General features: G+C 44.8%; 1 protein-coding gene and 1 long non-coding RNA gene across 4 annotated transcripts in view; one reads left to right on the forward strand and one right to left on the reverse strand.

Moving 5' to 3' along the window:
• Nucleotides 1–677: 677 nt before the first annotated feature.
• Nucleotides 678–17,700, forward strand: part of arhgef37 (Rho guanine nucleotide exchange factor 37) — a 28,862-nt gene continuing 11,839 nt past the window's right edge. Inside the window, exons 1-13 of one of the 3 annotated variants that reach the window (XM_011480557.3) lie at nucleotides 678–824; nucleotides 6,159–6,262; nucleotides 6,458–6,522; nucleotides 8,303–8,856; nucleotides 11,518–11,641; nucleotides 12,960–13,107; nucleotides 13,182–13,381; nucleotides 13,482–13,612; nucleotides 15,430–15,534; nucleotides 16,307–16,420; nucleotides 16,504–16,673; nucleotides 16,758–16,905; nucleotides 16,985–17,113. In XM_011480557.3, the coding sequence (XP_011478859.1) occupies nucleotides 8,371–8,856; nucleotides 11,518–11,641; nucleotides 12,960–13,107; nucleotides 13,182–13,381; nucleotides 13,482–13,612; nucleotides 15,430–15,534; nucleotides 16,307–16,420; nucleotides 16,504–16,673; nucleotides 16,758–16,905; nucleotides 16,985–17,113 (1,755 nt within the window). In that variant the 5' untranslated portion in view covers nucleotides 678–824; nucleotides 6,159–6,262; nucleotides 6,458–6,522; nucleotides 8,303–8,370. The other 2 variants (XM_023959398.1, XM_023959397.1) reach the window with 2 other exon arrangements.
• LOC110015792 lies at nucleotides 2,544–3,848 on the reverse strand. Its single transcript, XR_002291063.2, has 2 exons — nucleotides 3,372–3,848; nucleotides 2,544–3,265 (listed from the first exon to the last, which is right to left on the reverse strand). It is a non-coding gene; the product is annotated as an uncharacterized LOC110015792 (long non-coding RNA).

The following is a 17,700-nucleotide window of genomic DNA, read 5'->3' on the forward strand; positions in this document are numbered from 1 at the left end:
GGAGACATTTATTAATCTCTAATCCCACCCTGACAAAAATGAAATCATTTTCTGACAAATCTGCTTCCTGTGATTTTCTTCAAAAATGATTCAAATGTGTCAACTAAATTCCTATGAACTTCATGTGGTAAAGAAAACTCATCGATTGAGAAACAATCACTTTAGTTTTTTTTATCTAATTATGGATGTCTGAAGGTGATTAATTTTGACTTCCTTAATGAAGCCTTATTTAAATCCTCCACCAAACATGACAACTTCATCTGGATTTGAGTCCCAAATGACTGAACTCGTGTTTAAAATGCTCCCGTCATTGGCCATAGACCTCGCCTCTGGGTCGTCTCGCGACCCCAACCATCCCCTGGTGACATTTGACACACATTTGTCATGTATAAACTCTCATATGGTTCCATCTAAATCTTATTCCCAACACCTCCACAATATCTACAGATAAATTAAAGTTTATTTATGTTAAAATATGGTTATTAATAATCGTATTTCTTTATTTTCTGTTAGTCTCCTTTATGTTTGGACATTGTTTTAAGTTTCATCTGTTTGATTTCCTCAGCCTATGTCAAACCACGTGCTTTACTGGAGAACAGAAGAATGAACGAGGATCTCGACTTCCAGCCGACTGACAGACCCGAGGTTTCAAAGCTTTTATTTTGAAGCCGGGGCGCTCGGGTGCCTTTCAGAATAAAAGCAGCAGGCGGCGGTCACGTTCAGGTGTGATGAAGGCAGCTGGAACGTCAACAGGTGAGCGTGTCAGACCGTGAGGAGCCCCGGAGCGTGGCGGCAGGAGAAGATGGGAGGACACCAGCATGATGGTAGGACTTTGTCATTTTTTAATCATCTCATCTTCAAACAGAGCTTCATTTGTTGGATCGGACCGCGCACGCGCCGCCGTCACAGACCTGAACTGAAACGGAGAAACAAGGATTTATTTATTCCGCTCGTGTTTCCGGTGCGTTTCACCGTCAGAAGGAACTGTGCGTGAAAGAAAAGCTGCGTGGAAGCCTTCAGGATTTATCACCCCTTTCTTTTTATCGGCATTTATCGGGAATGTGGCCGGAAATGTCCGAACAGCTCCGAGTTTGGCTCCAGGGATGAATTTAAGGACACCTTGATGCTCCAGTCTTCATGTTAAACAGGTTGAATGCTTTTTTTATTTTATTTGGACTTTTAGGCTCTTTTAGATGTTGGCTCATTTTTAGCAGGAGCGTTTAAAGCCGTTTCTGGGGCTCCAAGAAACGGAAGACCCCCCCCCCCCCCCCCCCAATCACCCCCTGAGTAACCGAAAAATGTTTGGAAACCTAATATTCCCATTGAGTCAAATTATACAAGAAAGCAGAATCAACCAGAAGGTATAAGATTTAAATCAAAACTTAAGTTTTTTTTTATCTTTAGAGAAACTTATGTTTTTTTTAATGGTCTATTTCAAGCTATCAAGGAAGAATATACGCAAAAACATTACAATCATCAGTTATACATTCATACAATGACGAATAGAACTTACGATAATTAGACATAAAATCAAAGATTGCTTGAAAGGGATTATAGAAGTGAATGTATCTAATCCCACCCTGTTCTACCGTAACCAATACATGATTTATCTTTATCCGGTTCATAACTTTATCAGACAGAACGAAGAATCCTAACAATGAAGCACATGACAAAGATGTATTACGTAATTAATGTTGTTGTTTAATTGCTTAATTAATGTTTGTTTCTCACAAATATGTTAAAGTTTAAGGATTCTTAAATCACTTCTGACTAATGTTCCCCCCTTTTTATTATTGTCGTTTTAAAAAACAGTTTTTTTTAATCAAACCCGCAGCTCTTTGGTTGCCGTTAGCAACGTGGTTCTGCACAGTAGAACCATCAGACGTCTAGTCACCAAGTCAAACCTGGTCCCATTCACTTTGATTCCCACTGATTTTATTCTCCATTCCCCCCATCGGTTGGGGGGGGGGTCTTTTGTGTTTTCCCTGCTGGAAGTCCTACATGTTCGTCTGGAGATGTTTAGAGAAGAAGGTCTGGGTCTTGACTGATGGCTGCTTCAGCAAAACATGAGGATGATGTGGAATTTTGCCCCATAGCAACCGAATCGCAGATTCAGTTTTGACCCCCCCCCCCCCCCCCCAAAAAAAAAAATCCACATTTTCTCTCGCTGTGGGGTTTGGGTTGGATGTGACGGCGCTTTTTCTTTTTTTTCCTTTCCCTGTTTCTGATCTTAGCGATGCTCTGATTCCTGCTCTATGTTGGCATGGCAACCACAGATGATGGCAAAGCAGAGCCAGAGGAAAAAGCCTTCGGCAGGAGTTTTAATTTCCCCCAGAAGGATGGAAGAGATTTAAAAATCAAAAGAACTACTTTTGGCTTTTACTGAAATAAGGAACAACCTGAAATATTTTTAAGAATGAATCTAGAGGTCTGGTTTGAATCCATGTGTTTTTATTTAAATTTTTTAAAGGATGAAAGGATTAAATGGTTTCATCCAAACATCAACTCAGCAAGAACTTCCTTTTAGCACCAAACTTTGTCACTTTTTTTTTTCTTTTCACCAACATCCTGTAATTTCTCAAACATTTCCGCTGCATCAAATGCAGCTAAAAGAAAAAGCAGAACAGATGAAACTTGTGCCTTCCTGGAAAGCTGTTGCCTCAGACCACCTTAAAAGATTACAGTCCGTCTGATCCCTTGAGGACAAAGTGCTGCAGATGTTTGCTCAAGCTTTTTAGCCGAGTCAATAAACGGGTTCCTCCTCTGCGCTCATGTTCTGACGGAAACGCCAGCCACTGAAGCGAAGTGCTTCCTGTGACCGTGAGGGTCAAAGACAGAAGAAAATGTTAGAAATAGAACAGCTGCATGTTTGCCTGAAGACTCATTTCACACTCCTGATCTCAGAAACTCGTCTAGTCTGAACGGATTCCTTCTTTCTTTCTTTGCTGCTGCAGCGCCATGATCCACGTCTCATCTACCGCCTCTGTCATCTTCAGACCACAGATTTCCACATCCAGATCAGAAAGTTGTCCCTCTGAGCCGTCCTGCTGCAGCTCAAGACGATATCGGCCTTCCTCAAGTGCTGCGTTTTATTTTGAAAATCTGTAAGCAGAAACTCGTGGCGTCACGTCTCCAGATCAAAGCCAGCCGTGGTTCCAGGTTGATCCCGTTGAGCTGCTCTGTCACCTGTGAGACGCGTCATGACCACCTTCAGACGGTGGTTTGTTTTCGTGGCTTCACGCCGTTCCTGCCGCCTCAGGAATCCCTGTCAGACAAAGCGATCACGGTCACTTTGCTCTCAGAAGTTGATCACTGATTTGTAGTTTTCTGAGGCCTGTTCGCTCTAAGTTCCTTTGTTTTCCTTTGCTCACCTTTTATCAGTCAGTTTGTCATAGATCAGCTGACGACTGCCGTCCTGCAGCATTCCTGCCCGACATGCCGATCTGCTGAAGCCTTCATTCCAGACCCATCCGGTCCGACGGCTGTGAATACCGTCATTGTCTCAGACCGGCGCCCTCCTGACGTGATCGTCAGTAAAAATGTGACCTGACTGAATTTTCACGAGGATTAAAAAAATGCTGTTTCAGCGGCGTTTTTAGATGCACGTTAAGCAGGAAGAAGTTTGTCTAAGTTGAGACGTTCAGGTATTGGGAAATGTTTTTTGCTTTTGTTGAGTCAAAGTGACTTCAGAGAAAACTGAGAGGCGGATGTTTCCTCTGCAGAAATATTAGCTGACTTAAGGGAATTGATCATGTGCTCATTTTAGCTCCAGTTTTGTCAAAACTCGCATTCTTAAGACCGTATTTTAGATTTGATGCAATTTCTTTATTCTAGGGCTGCACGATATGAGGAAAACTTGCGATATGAGGGATTAATATTGCGATAACGATATAATTTGCGGTATATAAACAAATAGCGAAACAACCAAAAACATCACTCCCATTTTATTGCAACAGTTTAAGAATTGTACTCTAAATGACCCTTGTTGACATAGGAGGGAACATCTAACATAAAAGGGCTCCATCTGATTGGTCAACAACGCTAAAGGCTCTATCCGATTGGTCAAATGCATAAAGGGATTTATTTGATTCGTTAAATAATTTAAGCTGCCATAAGATTGTTTTAGCACATTTAAGGTAACCATTTATTACATTTTTTGCTGTGTTTTGCGATATGCATATTGCACAGCTTGATCTTGCGATAACGATAAATTTGCGGTATATTCTGCAGGCCTACTTTATTCATTCATTTTCTGACGTTTTAAGGCTTCGTGGTTAAATTTATGATTCTTTCATCTGAAGTCGTGGTACGGAGCAGCGTGGTTTTTATTTTCAAGCACATTTTTTTCCCTCAGTCTCCTGTCATTGAGTTCCTAACCATGAATAGTTTATAAAAAGCACAGAGGTCACGGTGGTTCCTGAGTTTTCAGCAGACTCCTGGCCAGTTGAACTGTTGCCAGTTTTAACCGCTGAACACCGGAAATGCCAAATAACCCACACTCTTTTCCATCGATTACGCGATTCACCTGATTCTAATGAATTCTGACACGGACGAAGGACACTTGAAGGGCCTGAATCATGTCAAGTCAACTGTTTTAAGTGTATTATTATAATGTACATTCCTCACCAAAAACAACCCTAAAGCGGTATTTTGATCCACTCACACATCTGAGTATTCCTCTAAAAACCTGCGCTCCAGCCACTCCCAACCCATAAAAATGACTGGGTTCTCACATTGTGACATCACAAAGTGAGAACAGCCCCTTCCAGGAAGAGTCAGCCCCTCCCCCAGGCTAAAACACACACGCCCACTTTCTCCATGGAGCTGGCGGTGATCGGCTAAATGCTTTACCGCTAAACGAAATCTGCACAGCCGTCTCTGCAAATGTTCGGATGTTGTTGCAGACACGCTGATGAGGTCGACTCTAGGATGACGTCATTAAAGGGGCGGCACCCACAAGGAGAAAAAGGCGGAGCCTCAGAGATCGAGTCGTCTTCTTTGCGGGTATTAAAAGTAGCTGCAAAAATAACTCAATATTTCATAAAGAATTCTATCTTTAGTGTACCAAAGGTAATACATTATCCATATACTAGATGGTGTTTACTCTGAAAGGCTTAGAATGGCACAATATGGGCCCTTTAATGATGGAAAGTGTTGGTTATCGGCACAAAGCTGCTTCTCTCCTCTTGCAAACTAGCTTAAATGTCGTTAACTGTGTAAAACGTTTGAACGGTTTCTGTAATTCAAACGATGCCAACTCTAGAGCCATCAGATTTACGGTCAATCCGGGTTCGTATGGACTTAGTTCATGAACCGTCATCCATGAAGCAGATCAACAAACAAACCTTTACCGCCTGGATTCGACCATCTTCTGCGGCCTGATGTGGGGAACAGGAGTGTCCATCAGAACCAAAACCATTATTAATGTTCCTATGCCTTTAGTCCCATCAGAAACAGGAAGTGGAGCCAAAAGCAAGAAGTCATGTGACTACAGGCTTTGTCCATGTGTCTGTGAGGAATCCAGGAAGCTGTGATGTCACTCCCTCTGAGCAGAACAGTTGACATATTTAGGAATTTCTCCAGGTAGATGCTGAGACAACCAAACCTTCTGGGTGTCTTTCAGATGAGACTTGAATGGAAAACCTCTGATAATAAACACGACCACGATGCACATCAATAACCAGCAGGTTTGATGCTTGTCGAAGGCTTGACTTTGTCCACTTTTCTTAAAGTTTTGTCATTTGTAAAACTAAAAAATATGATTTTCCTTTTAAACAAACACAAGTTCTCAAAAGAAAATGTCTCCCTGATCGTATTTTTGCTGCTCAAATCTTTAGTTTCACTCCCTGAAAACAGATTCTGGGTTTGATATTAGCTGCTGGGAAGACAATTCAATGTTGTAAAAAATTACGTTTTGTAAGATTTTTATCAAGGATGACGCACAGGAAGTGTAAACTAATCCAATTTTCAAAATAAATTGGCATGTGTAGACTTTTATTTTTATTTTCAGGTCAACTTCTTTACTCACAAATGTAGAGATCTGCTCCATGTGGGTTATTAAATAATCTTTTCACATAATTGTTTTAATTTAATGAAACTCTTCAAATTTTAGGTGAAGTTTCTGAAAAGTCTGTTTCTTTTCACGCTTTTGTCTTCAGAGAGGAAAACTTCAATCCCTGCAGGACTCCGTCTCCCATGGTGCATTCTGATTGGCTGGTGAAACTCCAGTGAGGACTTTTTGGGCCAAGCCCCGCCTGTGCTGGTGAGCATCACTCCCCCCCCCCCCGAACAGCTGCTGCAGTCCTGTCCGTGTGCGCCTCCTCTTTCTCCTCCACCCTCCTCCGGGCCCCATCCCCCCCCCTGTTTTTCCTGGCACATGTTTGAGAGCGCACACTGACGCGCTGCAGCGGCCACCGCAGCGCGGAAACTTCCAGCGTTTCTGCGCTCGTGTTTCCAGCACCAGACTGGGTCCGGACCCGCCAGGACCAGGAGGTTCTGCTGCTGCTGCTGACTCTGCAGAAGGTAGGGTTTGGTGACACTGCAGGAGTCTCTGTTTCAGTTTGACCTCGGATTTTCTCCTTTAGCGGGTTTTCAGAGACAAAATGATGAGTTGAAGTGAGTCCTTGACTTGGTTTGGGCCGGACGCTGCACTCCTCCGTCACCGACTAGAACTTCACGTCCAAACTCGACTGTGATGAGTTCAAGAGTTAATTAAGTGTTGAGAGCTTTAAAACCACCCGGTGGTTCTTGTGCTGTGGTGTAGCGTCTTTACCAAGAAGACAAAAGTTAGTCCAGGTTCATTCAAAGAAAAAGAAACTAAAATCTAAATGAACTTGAAACCGACTAAAATCCAGTTTATTTAATTTTAGTTTGTAAAACCTTTTTGTTTTTTATTTTAGTAAATGTTTTCAGCCTCCAGGCTGCAGAGCTCCACCTTCACTGTTTTGGGTCGTTTTTGTTGCACCAACAAGTAAAGCGATGAAGTTATTCGTGTTTTTATTTGTGTTTATTTGTGTTTCTATTCGTCAGCAGAAGCACAGAAACTTTCCAGCTTTTTCTTAGAAAATTCAGACAATGCTGCATTGATTCCAGAGGATTCCTGTTGACTTTTATTGATCGTCTCTCAGATTTTCTGAGTCTCAAGTTACAGTTGACTGACCCCCCCACCCCCACCCCACCACCCCTCACCATTCTATGCTGATTAGACCCCTAAAGCTTCTGTTGGAGGTTCGGTAAAAGAGGATCAATCTGAGCCGTCTCCTTTTTTTTTAACGAGGCCGATGGCTGAAGCGAGCGTCTCTCGAACACGGAGACGTTCCTCGCGTTGGCGTGGGAACGCCATTGCTGCTGCAGAGTCCTGCCGTCGCGTTTGGACGTCCTTGCTGAAACGTCCGTGTGAAGAAGTGGAGGAAACGTCGATCCTCTGACACAGTTTTTAAAGACGACTCTGTGACCTCGTAGAGGGGCGGGGCAAGTGGAAGGAGATGTTCCGTTGAAGCCCAGCAGCTCTTGTAGAAAAGAATATTTAGTGGTATAATAGTAAGGTAAAATAATCTGTCATGTCATGTTGGTCTACTTTCTTTCAGGGGTGTTTGCGGCATTTTTTTGCTGAGTCTGCAGATGTAATAAAAGCTTTGGCAGGAGCTCTCTGGCATTTGTGGCGCTCATGTTAATGACGGTAAACGTCAGTGGAGTCCACGAGGAAAACAGTAGTTATGTCCTGGACTGAAGGACCGGATGATTATTTCCACAAATCTTCTCTCTTCCTGGACTTCTGAACAAAAAACTCCAACTCAAAAACTCGCCAGAATTTAAACGCACCCAGAAAAAAGAAACAAAACTTCAAATAAAATAGTTTAAAATCCACTCATGAAACCAGAACACATTTATTATGGGATGGCCACTGGACCTATACGGCTGGGTGGCCATGTTGTGCCAAAGTGTGTATTTGGGGGATGTTCATGAAATCGCCAACACACCAGGTCAAATCTACAACCACAATCGACGTTTGGTTGACCTTTGACCTCAGGAAAAGGCCACCATCTTTAATAAAAACAAAATCCTTAAGTACCAGCTCCTGCTGGGGGTTTTGACCCGTCACCTCTTCCTCGAGCATCATTAGGAAAAAAAGATGTTTGTTTAGTCTTTGGATTTTAAGCGGCCTTACTATATGAAGGTTTAAAATGTGAACCGTTGAGCTAAATGAAACTGTGGGGGGGGGTCTTCTAAATCACAGGGTGATTATTTGCATAAACTCCTTTTGTAAATTAGGCTAAATGTAACTTTTTTTTTTTTTTTTTAGTGGATGTCCTCCTCATTTAACGCTGTAAAGTAGGCGTTGTTGTGTCGTCTTGGACCGTGATCTCCATCATGGAGGTCCCCCGGAGACTCCAGCCCCCCACTTTGACCCTGACTCTGGCCAACCCAGCCTCAGCCCCGCCCTGTTCGATAGGAGCCAAACAGAAGTCCTCCAGGAGAAATGGGATGAGGCAGAAGATCCGGTTGGAGAAGGATGGAGGCCCAGAGCAGCAGCAGGAGGAAAAGGAGGAGGAGCAGGACGCTCCAGCTGAGGAGGTGGTCCGCTCAGAAGAGACCTCCCAACTTCTAGATGTAAATCAAGCGCAACGTTCAAGACGGTCTTCGGAGGACAGCTTTTCCGAAGACGCCTTGGTGTCCGAGGAAGAGCTGGCAGAAGAGGCCAGAAGGAAATCGGAGGCAGAGAAAGCTGCAGCGAGAGAGAGGGAAGCTCAGCGCCAACTGATGTCCATCGAGGAGCTGGTCCAGTCGGAGAGGAGCTTCCTGAGAATGCTGGAGCTAAGCACCGGGGCCATCAGGAGCAGCCTGCAGAAGCTACAGGTACGAGGAGGGTCTCCGGTCGGCCGTGGTCTTTAGACACTTGGTGGTGATTTGATGTCCGTAGAAGTTCAAAGGACTGATGGAGAGTTTCTCCTTCAGGATCACAGCATACAGAGCAGAATTCAATCAGATTCTTAAAGCAGGTCCACACCATCACACTACCGCCACCGTGTTGCTGTCATTATTGTCGTTGGGGTCTGTTTGCGTCTCTCTGGACGTTTTCCTTCCAGAAAGTTCCTCTTGTGTCGGAACAGGACATCAGTCCAGTTGTTTCCAGATGTTCCTCTGCTGTGTCTTTCCTTCAACTCTCCACGGATCCACGTTTGTCCCAAAGTCTCTTTCTGACTGTTGGATCGTGACCTCTGACCTGAACTGAGTCCAGTGAGGTCTGACCTTCTTCTGCTGCTTCGTTCATGAGCTCCAGGATGAGTTCTTGGAGTCTTTTTGGTTCCTGTAAAGGTTCTACTCTGTTCAGTCTTCTCCATGTGAGGATGATGAGGTTTAGTCTAAAACTGCAGAAAGATCTTCATCCTTTCAGATTCTAACACGTCGGCGGGTTTTTCTAGTCGTAGATTTCCTTCAGCGGCAGCAGGAAGTTTCATTCTGTGATTTTAAACATAATATTATATTTCATTATTAAATAAATACTTTAGTTAATCTTATCTTCTTCTAGAACCATCATTGAATCCGGTGGAGTTTCTGTATTTATTGACTGTATCAGAGAACTCTTTTATTTTTATTTTTATTTTTTTGTCATGTTGGAGCCAGATACCAGCAATCAGCACTGATTGGTTGGTTTTAGTCATGGTTTCTATGGCAACCACTCTCTCCAATCAGGAGTGGGCCTGTTGGAAGGCCACAGAATCTGTCCAACATTTTCAACGTTGGATGTGGGGGGGGGCATCAGACTCCACCTACTTCTATGGAGGCATCTGATTGGTCAATTTGAAACTTGAATAAAAATATAATAAAAAAAATCAAGATGTTAAGACGTGTTTTAGAGGAGTTCTTCTGACCAATAGTTATGGTTATGTCTCTATAGACGTCTGTGGGGTTTTGGCTTCTTGGAGCCAGCGGGTACTTCCTGTTGGGAACGCCAGGGGGGAGGAGCCACTCAGTCCACTTCTCATGTTTAAATGCATTCGAATGGAGGTGAAGGATAGAAGAAGTTTCTTGAATCAGAGCTGTAGGTTGAAGTTGCTGCTGTTGATGATGAAGCAGCGCAGCAGTGCAATTCTTTACTGTCAGCTGGAACCACAAAAGACGCCGTTTAAAGGGGAAGAAACGGGGAAACGTTTTGATTTTCCTTTCATTTTCATGCCGTTTCTTCTGGAAAAGTAAATGTCTTAAACTGCGTTGAGAGAAATCAAGAAATGAAATGTGGAAAAAATGGTAACGGAGGGGAAAAAATGGAGGTGGAGAGTCCCAGACAGGAGCAGGGGGGCAGAAGAATGGCTGCTGTGTGAGACAGAAAAGTGGTGTTTTTGTTTTGTCTGTCAGACTGCAGATTGTTCCTGATAAAGGAGTGGGAGCGCTGATGCTGGAGGACAGCCGCATCTTTGTCAGCGAGGACCGGCCGCCTTCCACCAGGGTTTCTATTGTTTTACGGAAACCAGTTTAGATCCTTCAAACATCAGTTTTTCTCTTTTTCTTAATAAGTCTTTGATCTTGACGTTGAAGTGGAGCAGAAATATTGTCTGGTTGTTTCAGTGACAACCTGCTTCTAAAATGAAATCTGCAAACGGGTTCTTCTACTTCATTCCTCGGGTCTCTCTGCCACTGGAAGTCCTGAGGAGCAGCTGTTTGGCTTTCCTACATATAAAACCCACAGGGACTTAAATCCCTGCTTTTCTCATGGAAATGAGGCGCACCATAGGTGCTAAATCCCTTGTTTTTTACTTTGCCGTCTTAGGGAGAGATCCACACGCGTGGGTTTTTCCATCACTGAGATTTATTTATAAGAATGCTCCCAAAAAAGACATTTTTCCACATATTTGCAAATGAAAAAATGTCAGTGAGTACATTTCACTCCCCATGGTATCTGTCTTCTGCATTTGGCACATGAGTATCTGTAACAGTCAACACACCGGCACCATCGTTCTTGAACCGACTCTTAACACACAGATGGGTGTGTTGCTGAAGCAGTTTTCTTTTCTTTTGGTGCCTTCTTTGCACCCACATGAGAGTTGGCCGACTCTCTTTGAAGCTCCAACAGGAAGTTTAGGGATGGTTTGGTCCGCCTCACTTAGCAGCCCTCTCTCCCCCATTCAAACGAGCAACCACCCCCTCCCCACACTCCCCTGCACATTCCTCAGGTAGGTGCCACATTCACAAATGAAACGATGCCAGTTTGAGTTGACAGAGTAGCCAGCCGGCTGGCATCTTCTTGGCTAAAGGAGGTCCAGTAAGTTCTGGGACTTGTAGTGTTAAACATCTGTAAAATGAATGGATCCTCAAACACCAGCAGCATCATTCTGTCTGTGGGGAGTTTTTATTCCCCCTTTTGCTGCTGAAACTCAGCGGTCCTCGTTTCCGGACGCCTCCTGTGTTCGGATCACGGCTCCTGACCGTGGCCCTCGTTGGCACCGGGAGGCGCTGAAACGTCCGACTGCTTCAGTGTGTTTTGACGCTCGCCCGTGTTTGTGCTCTTCCCGCATGAAGCCGCCTCCCGCCGGTCTGGACGGCATGTTCCTCTACACCCAGGAGGTGATGGACGTCTCCGCGCGTCTCCTCAGCGAGTTGGACCGCTTTCAGCCCGGAGACCCTCGCTTCCTGGAGAACCTCTGTAAGCTCCGCCTCCGTGAGACGCCATTCCTCCATCACGCCGTTCCTTCTCCATCTGAAGCTGCTCTTCATTAGGAGACTTTGAAGCTGTTTGCAGAACAAACACGAGTGCTGGCAGCAAATTAAAACATCACAGCAAATCTTTTTCCTCAACAAAGAGTTTTATGGCTTTTTGTTCAGGCGTGAAAGCAAAGTTTCCTGCTCTGACACCCTGAAATGTTTGACTGATGCTTTAACATTAGCTTCAGACCAACGGCATCAACTTCAGTTTGATACGTGGACAGAAAATGAAAAAGCAAACTCTTTTCTGATGCAATTTTAAAGGAGTTTGCTCCGGATCCTCACTTTACCAGAAGGAGGATCCTTTCAGAGTAGAGGTGAAGTCAGGATCCATCGGCTGTTGTCCACCGGACGTCTGCTCCTCAGACGTGGATGTGGAGATGATTTTACAACACAGTACCAGGAAATCTACATAACTAATGAAATTAAAGTAGCAGAAGCAGGAAGAAAGTTCAAATTTAAAGGAACTAAGGCAATAATATTAGGAGAAAAAAGTTGTAAAATCCTGAAATTTGTCCTAAAAAGTTCAAAACATTTCTCTAAATTATATGATGGAGTTTTAGGGCCACCAGAAAAGAAAAGAAACAAATAAATGAGAAAAAAGTCGTATAATTATAAAAAAAGAAATTAAATGTACCAGCCTAAAGCCTAAAGTTTAGAAAATGCTGACATTTTAAAATAACAAGGTCTTAAACTTATGACGGGTCAAACATTTTACGAGAATGTATGTCTAAATTTATAACTTAAAGTCATTCTTTTTCTTTTTTTAAAGTACATTTACAACTTAAATAAAGCAGATTCAGTGGGATCCTGGTGCCGAGTGGCGTCCATCCCATTTCTGTCTGCAACATCAATTCAACAGGAAGTTTTCTTTCAAGCATTCTGAGAGCGAAACGCTAAATTTTCTTTTCTTGTAAACTCTTTGAAGCATTAATTTAGCGTTTAGGTCTGCGTTTGTTTGTTTTTTACATAATTGTGGGACTTTTCTCTCATTTGAACAACCTCAGTCTTGTAAAATGTCCACTTTTTTCATATTCAACTTTCTCTCATAAATTGACATATTTTTATACGCCTTTTCCCCATAATTGAGCGAATGAATTTACCTAAATTGTTGCGTTCTTGTGAGCCTTTATTCTCTCATTTGTTTAGTTTTCTGCTAGCTCTAAAACTCTGTTGCACATTTTAGGGAAATGTTTCTGCGTTTCCTCCTCTCCTGTTTGCTTTTCTGTCTTTGTGAAGAACGTCTTCTCTCCTTCCAGGCGAGTCCTTCCTCGCTCTCTCCTCCGACATCGAAGCTGCCTATAAGGAGTACTTGGCCAACTACAGTCATGTGACGGTCCTGGAGAACGCCTACAAACAGAAGGAGGCGCTGTGGAAGGAGATCGTGACCGTCGTGAAGGCCTCGGCGTGCGTTTGTGCTCACGTGTGGACCGAACCGTCCCTGGAGCGTCACGTGACCCGTGTTCTGTTTGTGCTTGCAGCCCGGAGGTCAACGCCTCCTCCCTGAGTTTCTTCCTGGTGATGCCGGTCCAGCGGATCGCCCGGTACCCGCTCCTCCTGCAGACCATCCAGAAACACACCGACCCGTCTCACCCGGCGTGCGCCCTGCTGGATAAGACCGCTCACACCTCCGTCGCCCTGAACTGCCGCATCAACGAGTACAAACGCTTCAGAGAAGTCGGTAAGACTCTCCGTTCCCGCACCCGCCCATCCGATGGACACGCCCACAAATGCCAAAGTGGGCGTGAACTGAAGCTTGTTCAACGCTTCCTGTCTCGCAGCTGATAAATACAAGAAGACCGAGAACCTGACCATCAGAGACAAGATCGTCCGCCTCAACACCCACAGCATCGCCAAGAAGACGGCGAGGTTCAGCCAGCACATTAAACACGAAACTGGAATGGCGCCCAAGGTAGGACGCCGCTCTCCAGCTGTCATACTCAGACTTGAACGATCCTCAGAAATCCATAAAGTTAAAAAGTACGATCTCATGTTATTGGTGGGAGTTGATCCAAAACGATCCCATGATGCACCACTGTGTACTCCGGAAGTGTCCGTCATTCTACGGCTCAGTCTTTGAGGGGGCGGGGCCCCATTCCTGTTTCTGAGAGGTTTTAGTTTCTCAATTTTTACTCCTTAATTGGTTTGTGACTCACTAGAAGTTGGATCTGCCTCAGAACCCGAAGTCCTGCCGTTCTTCCATCCGGTCGATGTGTCTGAATTCATTCTGAAGCTGCGTTCACGCCGCCATCGCCACCACGTGCCCAAGCAGCTACTTCCAATGAGTGTAATAAATGCGCGTTTCGGACTTCCATGTTCAAAAACTCTCGCTTTCACATTTTTTGAGATTGATTCAAAACACGCAGCAAGGAACTCTGATTTGGTAGTGGCGAGTCTTTCTGTAAAAGAAAAAGTCACCAGATTTACAGCACTTCAACATTCTGCACCGCTGCTCTTTCTACTGTAGGTGGCAGACGTGAGCTATTAAACAATAGAAGAAGAAGAAGAAGCCCCTCCCTGTTTGTCCAGTGTGAACACCATGCACCACACTCACATTCAAGGACCTGGGTATCACATGTTCTTTACCGTGTCACATGACCGGCGTGTACGCAGCTTTAAGGCCCGTACACACCGGGACGAATATTCGCCAGGCGTTATTCGCCAGCGTTTTTCGCCACGTTTTTTGTGTTCACACCCAGGCGATTTTCGCTGACGATGAGTGGAGTGAACATGCAATTTCATTCCCTGACATTAGATGGCGCTTAATGTAAACAGAAATACTCCTGTACACAAGGTGGCGCTGCGCAACTTTACGCTTCTTAAAGTCGCTTATCACTCACAAGAAGATAGTAAGTATTTACGCGCTTGTCAGAATCAAACAAAGAAAACATGAATATTTCAAGCACCAGTAGCTCCAACTGGTTCTTGGTTCGGGGATGTTTTAGAATGTCCGTCATTATTGCTTCGCGGCTGTGTGTAGACGCTACTTGGCGTCTATCTTCTTCGCTGGTATGTGTGCTCAGCAAGGCAGTTTTGTGTTTGAGCGCCCCCAAGTTGTGTTTTACTGTAACTTCAGAAGCTCCAGACACGTGAGCAAAAGCGCCATTCTCATTGGTCGAGTAGATTTCGACGCGACGCGTCGAAAAAAAAAAACGAACCCGAGGCGTTTTTTTTTTTTGACGCTTTAACGCCTGCCGTTTTTTCGCGTCGGTGTGCACACTCTCATTGGTGCCCTTTGTTTAGTCACGAGGCGTTAAACGTTGGCGAAAATCGCCGGCGAAATTCGTCCCGGTGTGAACAGGCCTTTAGAGGCAACAGAAAAGATGTCTTTCATGGCGACCTGAAGCAGATGATCCAGCAGGAGGAAGAGGAGGAGGAGCAACAACTCCAGACCTGAACTGTGGATCCAAACAGCCATGAAATCACTGATCCAGATCCAACATCTGGATCTTCTCCTGTCTGACCAGAAATGCTTGTTAACATAATTATTGTTTTGACACTTAAAGATGGAATCTGGTTTATTAACACCTACGTTACTCATGTTGCGTGATTGAAACTCTGACTCAGCTGCGTTTCGCCTGAACGTGATGGAGCCTCAGCTGTGCGAGGCACAAAGGCAAACGGCGTCAAATTCAGTTTAGTCCGTCTCTTGGTGTGGACCTGAACCCTTCTGCTTCAGTTTGAAGAGCCGCATAAATTTCTCCTCCTTTTCTTTTGTCCTGGTTGCAGGTTGTTGACGAGGAGTTCGACGCTCTGGAGGGTTTCTTTGCCGTTCTGGATCACGGCATCCTGCAGCTTCTTGAGAATGTGGAGACCTACCTGTTCAACCTGCAGGTAATCAGATCTTCATCAGCATCAGTTTTTCATTTTACAGCTCCTCAAGCGTTTCTTGGTGACTTTGAGTCAAAACTAGATGATCCAAACTCTCCATTTAGTGAATAAATGTGTTAAAACTTTAAGGATTTTCTAAATCATCTGACGACCTTAGAGCGTACCACGCCTCAGACTGGCGGCTGGAGAACTGGCAGCTTCATCACAACAGGCCTTAGTCTGGACTCTCCCTAAACAAACTCCTGGTTCTTTTTAAGGCTTCGAGGTCAAACAGGAACTTCTGTTCTGCTTCTCTTTTTTTTTTGTTTTTAACCAGACTTTTGTCATTTTTTCCCCCAACATTTGTCCAAACATGGAGGTTTCTGGAGAGGTTCAGCAGAACTTCTTCTTTTCTTCATTTTTCTGCCACTGATGGTTTCCCTGACACGTGTCACACAACACGCTGCTATCCCATGATTCTCTGCAGCTAAATACAGAATGAACGTTCAGGAGGAGTGACTCACCAAAGATGCTGGTTTCAGTTTAGATTTTTGTTTTATGGTCCGTGTCGTTGCTTTAAGAAACGAACATCAGGGACGAACGGGACAAAAATGAGTCGGATGTGATGGATATTTGGTAGTTTTCCAAACTAAAACTTCCCTTAGATTTTGAATAAAAAAGAAAAAAAATCTCTTTTTTCTTCGGTACCAACGGTCCTACAGACCGTTACCGGTCCGCGGTCCTGTGGTTTAGGGATGGATCTCCTCCTTGAACGCTGTGTTTGCTGTCTCCTCAGGGATTCCTGGAGTGTCGGACGGAGGAGTTTGACTTTGACATGGAAGGAGAAAAGTCTGCTGTCAGCTACAAGGAGATCACCACGGCGCTCCGACAGTGGGTCCTGCCCACCTTTGTGAGTCCCCCACACATCTGGACCCTTCAGACACCAAAGTCGGGGGGTCGAGCTCAGATTTCTGCCGCCGTGCCTCCATACAGGAGAAGCGCATGAGGACGCTCATCCACAAGCCGCTGTGCGCTCTCCGGGACCTCCTGGTGGGCCCGAGGAACCTGATCAAAAAGAGGTTCCACAAGCTGCTGGACTACGAAGTGATAGAGGGCAAAGCCAGCCTGAGCTTTGAGGAGCAGGAGGTGGTCAACACCTACAAGTGAGGAGCGGTGGAGCTTCCACCTTTCTACTTTTGTAGACGAGTCTTCTCCTGCAACCGTCCTCCTCTCCTCATGTTCCTCAGGACCCTCAACACGTTGCTGCTCAACGAGCTTCCCCGCTTCAACGGCGTGGCCCTGCAGATGATCTGGAGCATGCTGGGGACCTTCAGCTGCCTGCACAAAGACCTGACTGCAGACATGGAGCAGCTGTTCCAGAGCTTCGCTCAGCAGGTCCAGCGCCGCCGGCTGTCAGAGACACACGCGCCCGTGTTCTCCGTGTTCCTCACACTGTCCTCCTCCTTCACTCCAGCTCCCTCACAGCTTTCTCAGCCACGGTGCATTCTGGGAGTGGGCAGAGTCCGCCGTGCTGGACGGTGCCAGGAGCCTGCATGCTTTGTGTCAGACGGTGGAGGAAACTCTGAGCGTGCCCGTCGTGCAGGTCAGAAATGATCTCAGCGCTGGGTTTTATAGACTTGACAGCAAGCGATTATGGGAGATTTCCAGAAACGCTAAGATAATATTGATTGAGCTCTAGACTTAAGTAGAGGTTAAAGGTTGAATGTAGACTAATAAACACAGATAACGAGTCATATGTACTCAACCTCGATACACATTCATGCAGGCAGGTCAAAGCCTTCCTGACTGACTTCCAGACTGAAGCTCATTGAAAAGGAAATAACCAGGCAGTTCACAAAGTAACCAATAGGGGTGTTGTTTTTATAGCAAAGCATGTTTACACCGATGGCTTCATTTAAACCAGAAACAGACTATTAGTAATGAACATATTCATATACCTTTTTACATATTTGACTTTTGGGGTGTGGTCATGCTTTACACCTCTAGGGGGCGTGGCCCAACACCCCTCTGTTTTAATCTATGCTTGTTTTTTTTTGTGAAGGTCAGGGTTTGTAACATTAGATCTTATTAAGACTGTATATGAGTGACCCCTCCCCCTGGCGTTCTAAACAGGAAGTAACTGCAGGCTCCAAGAAGCCAAAATCTCAAAAAAGTTGTTGGAGCCACTGG

Source organism: Oryzias latipes, chromosome 10 (genome assembly GCF_002234675.1).
Source record: "Oryzias latipes chromosome 10, ASM223467v1".
NCBI classification, from domain to species: Eukaryota; Metazoa; Chordata; class Actinopteri; order Beloniformes; family Adrianichthyidae; genus Oryzias; species Oryzias latipes.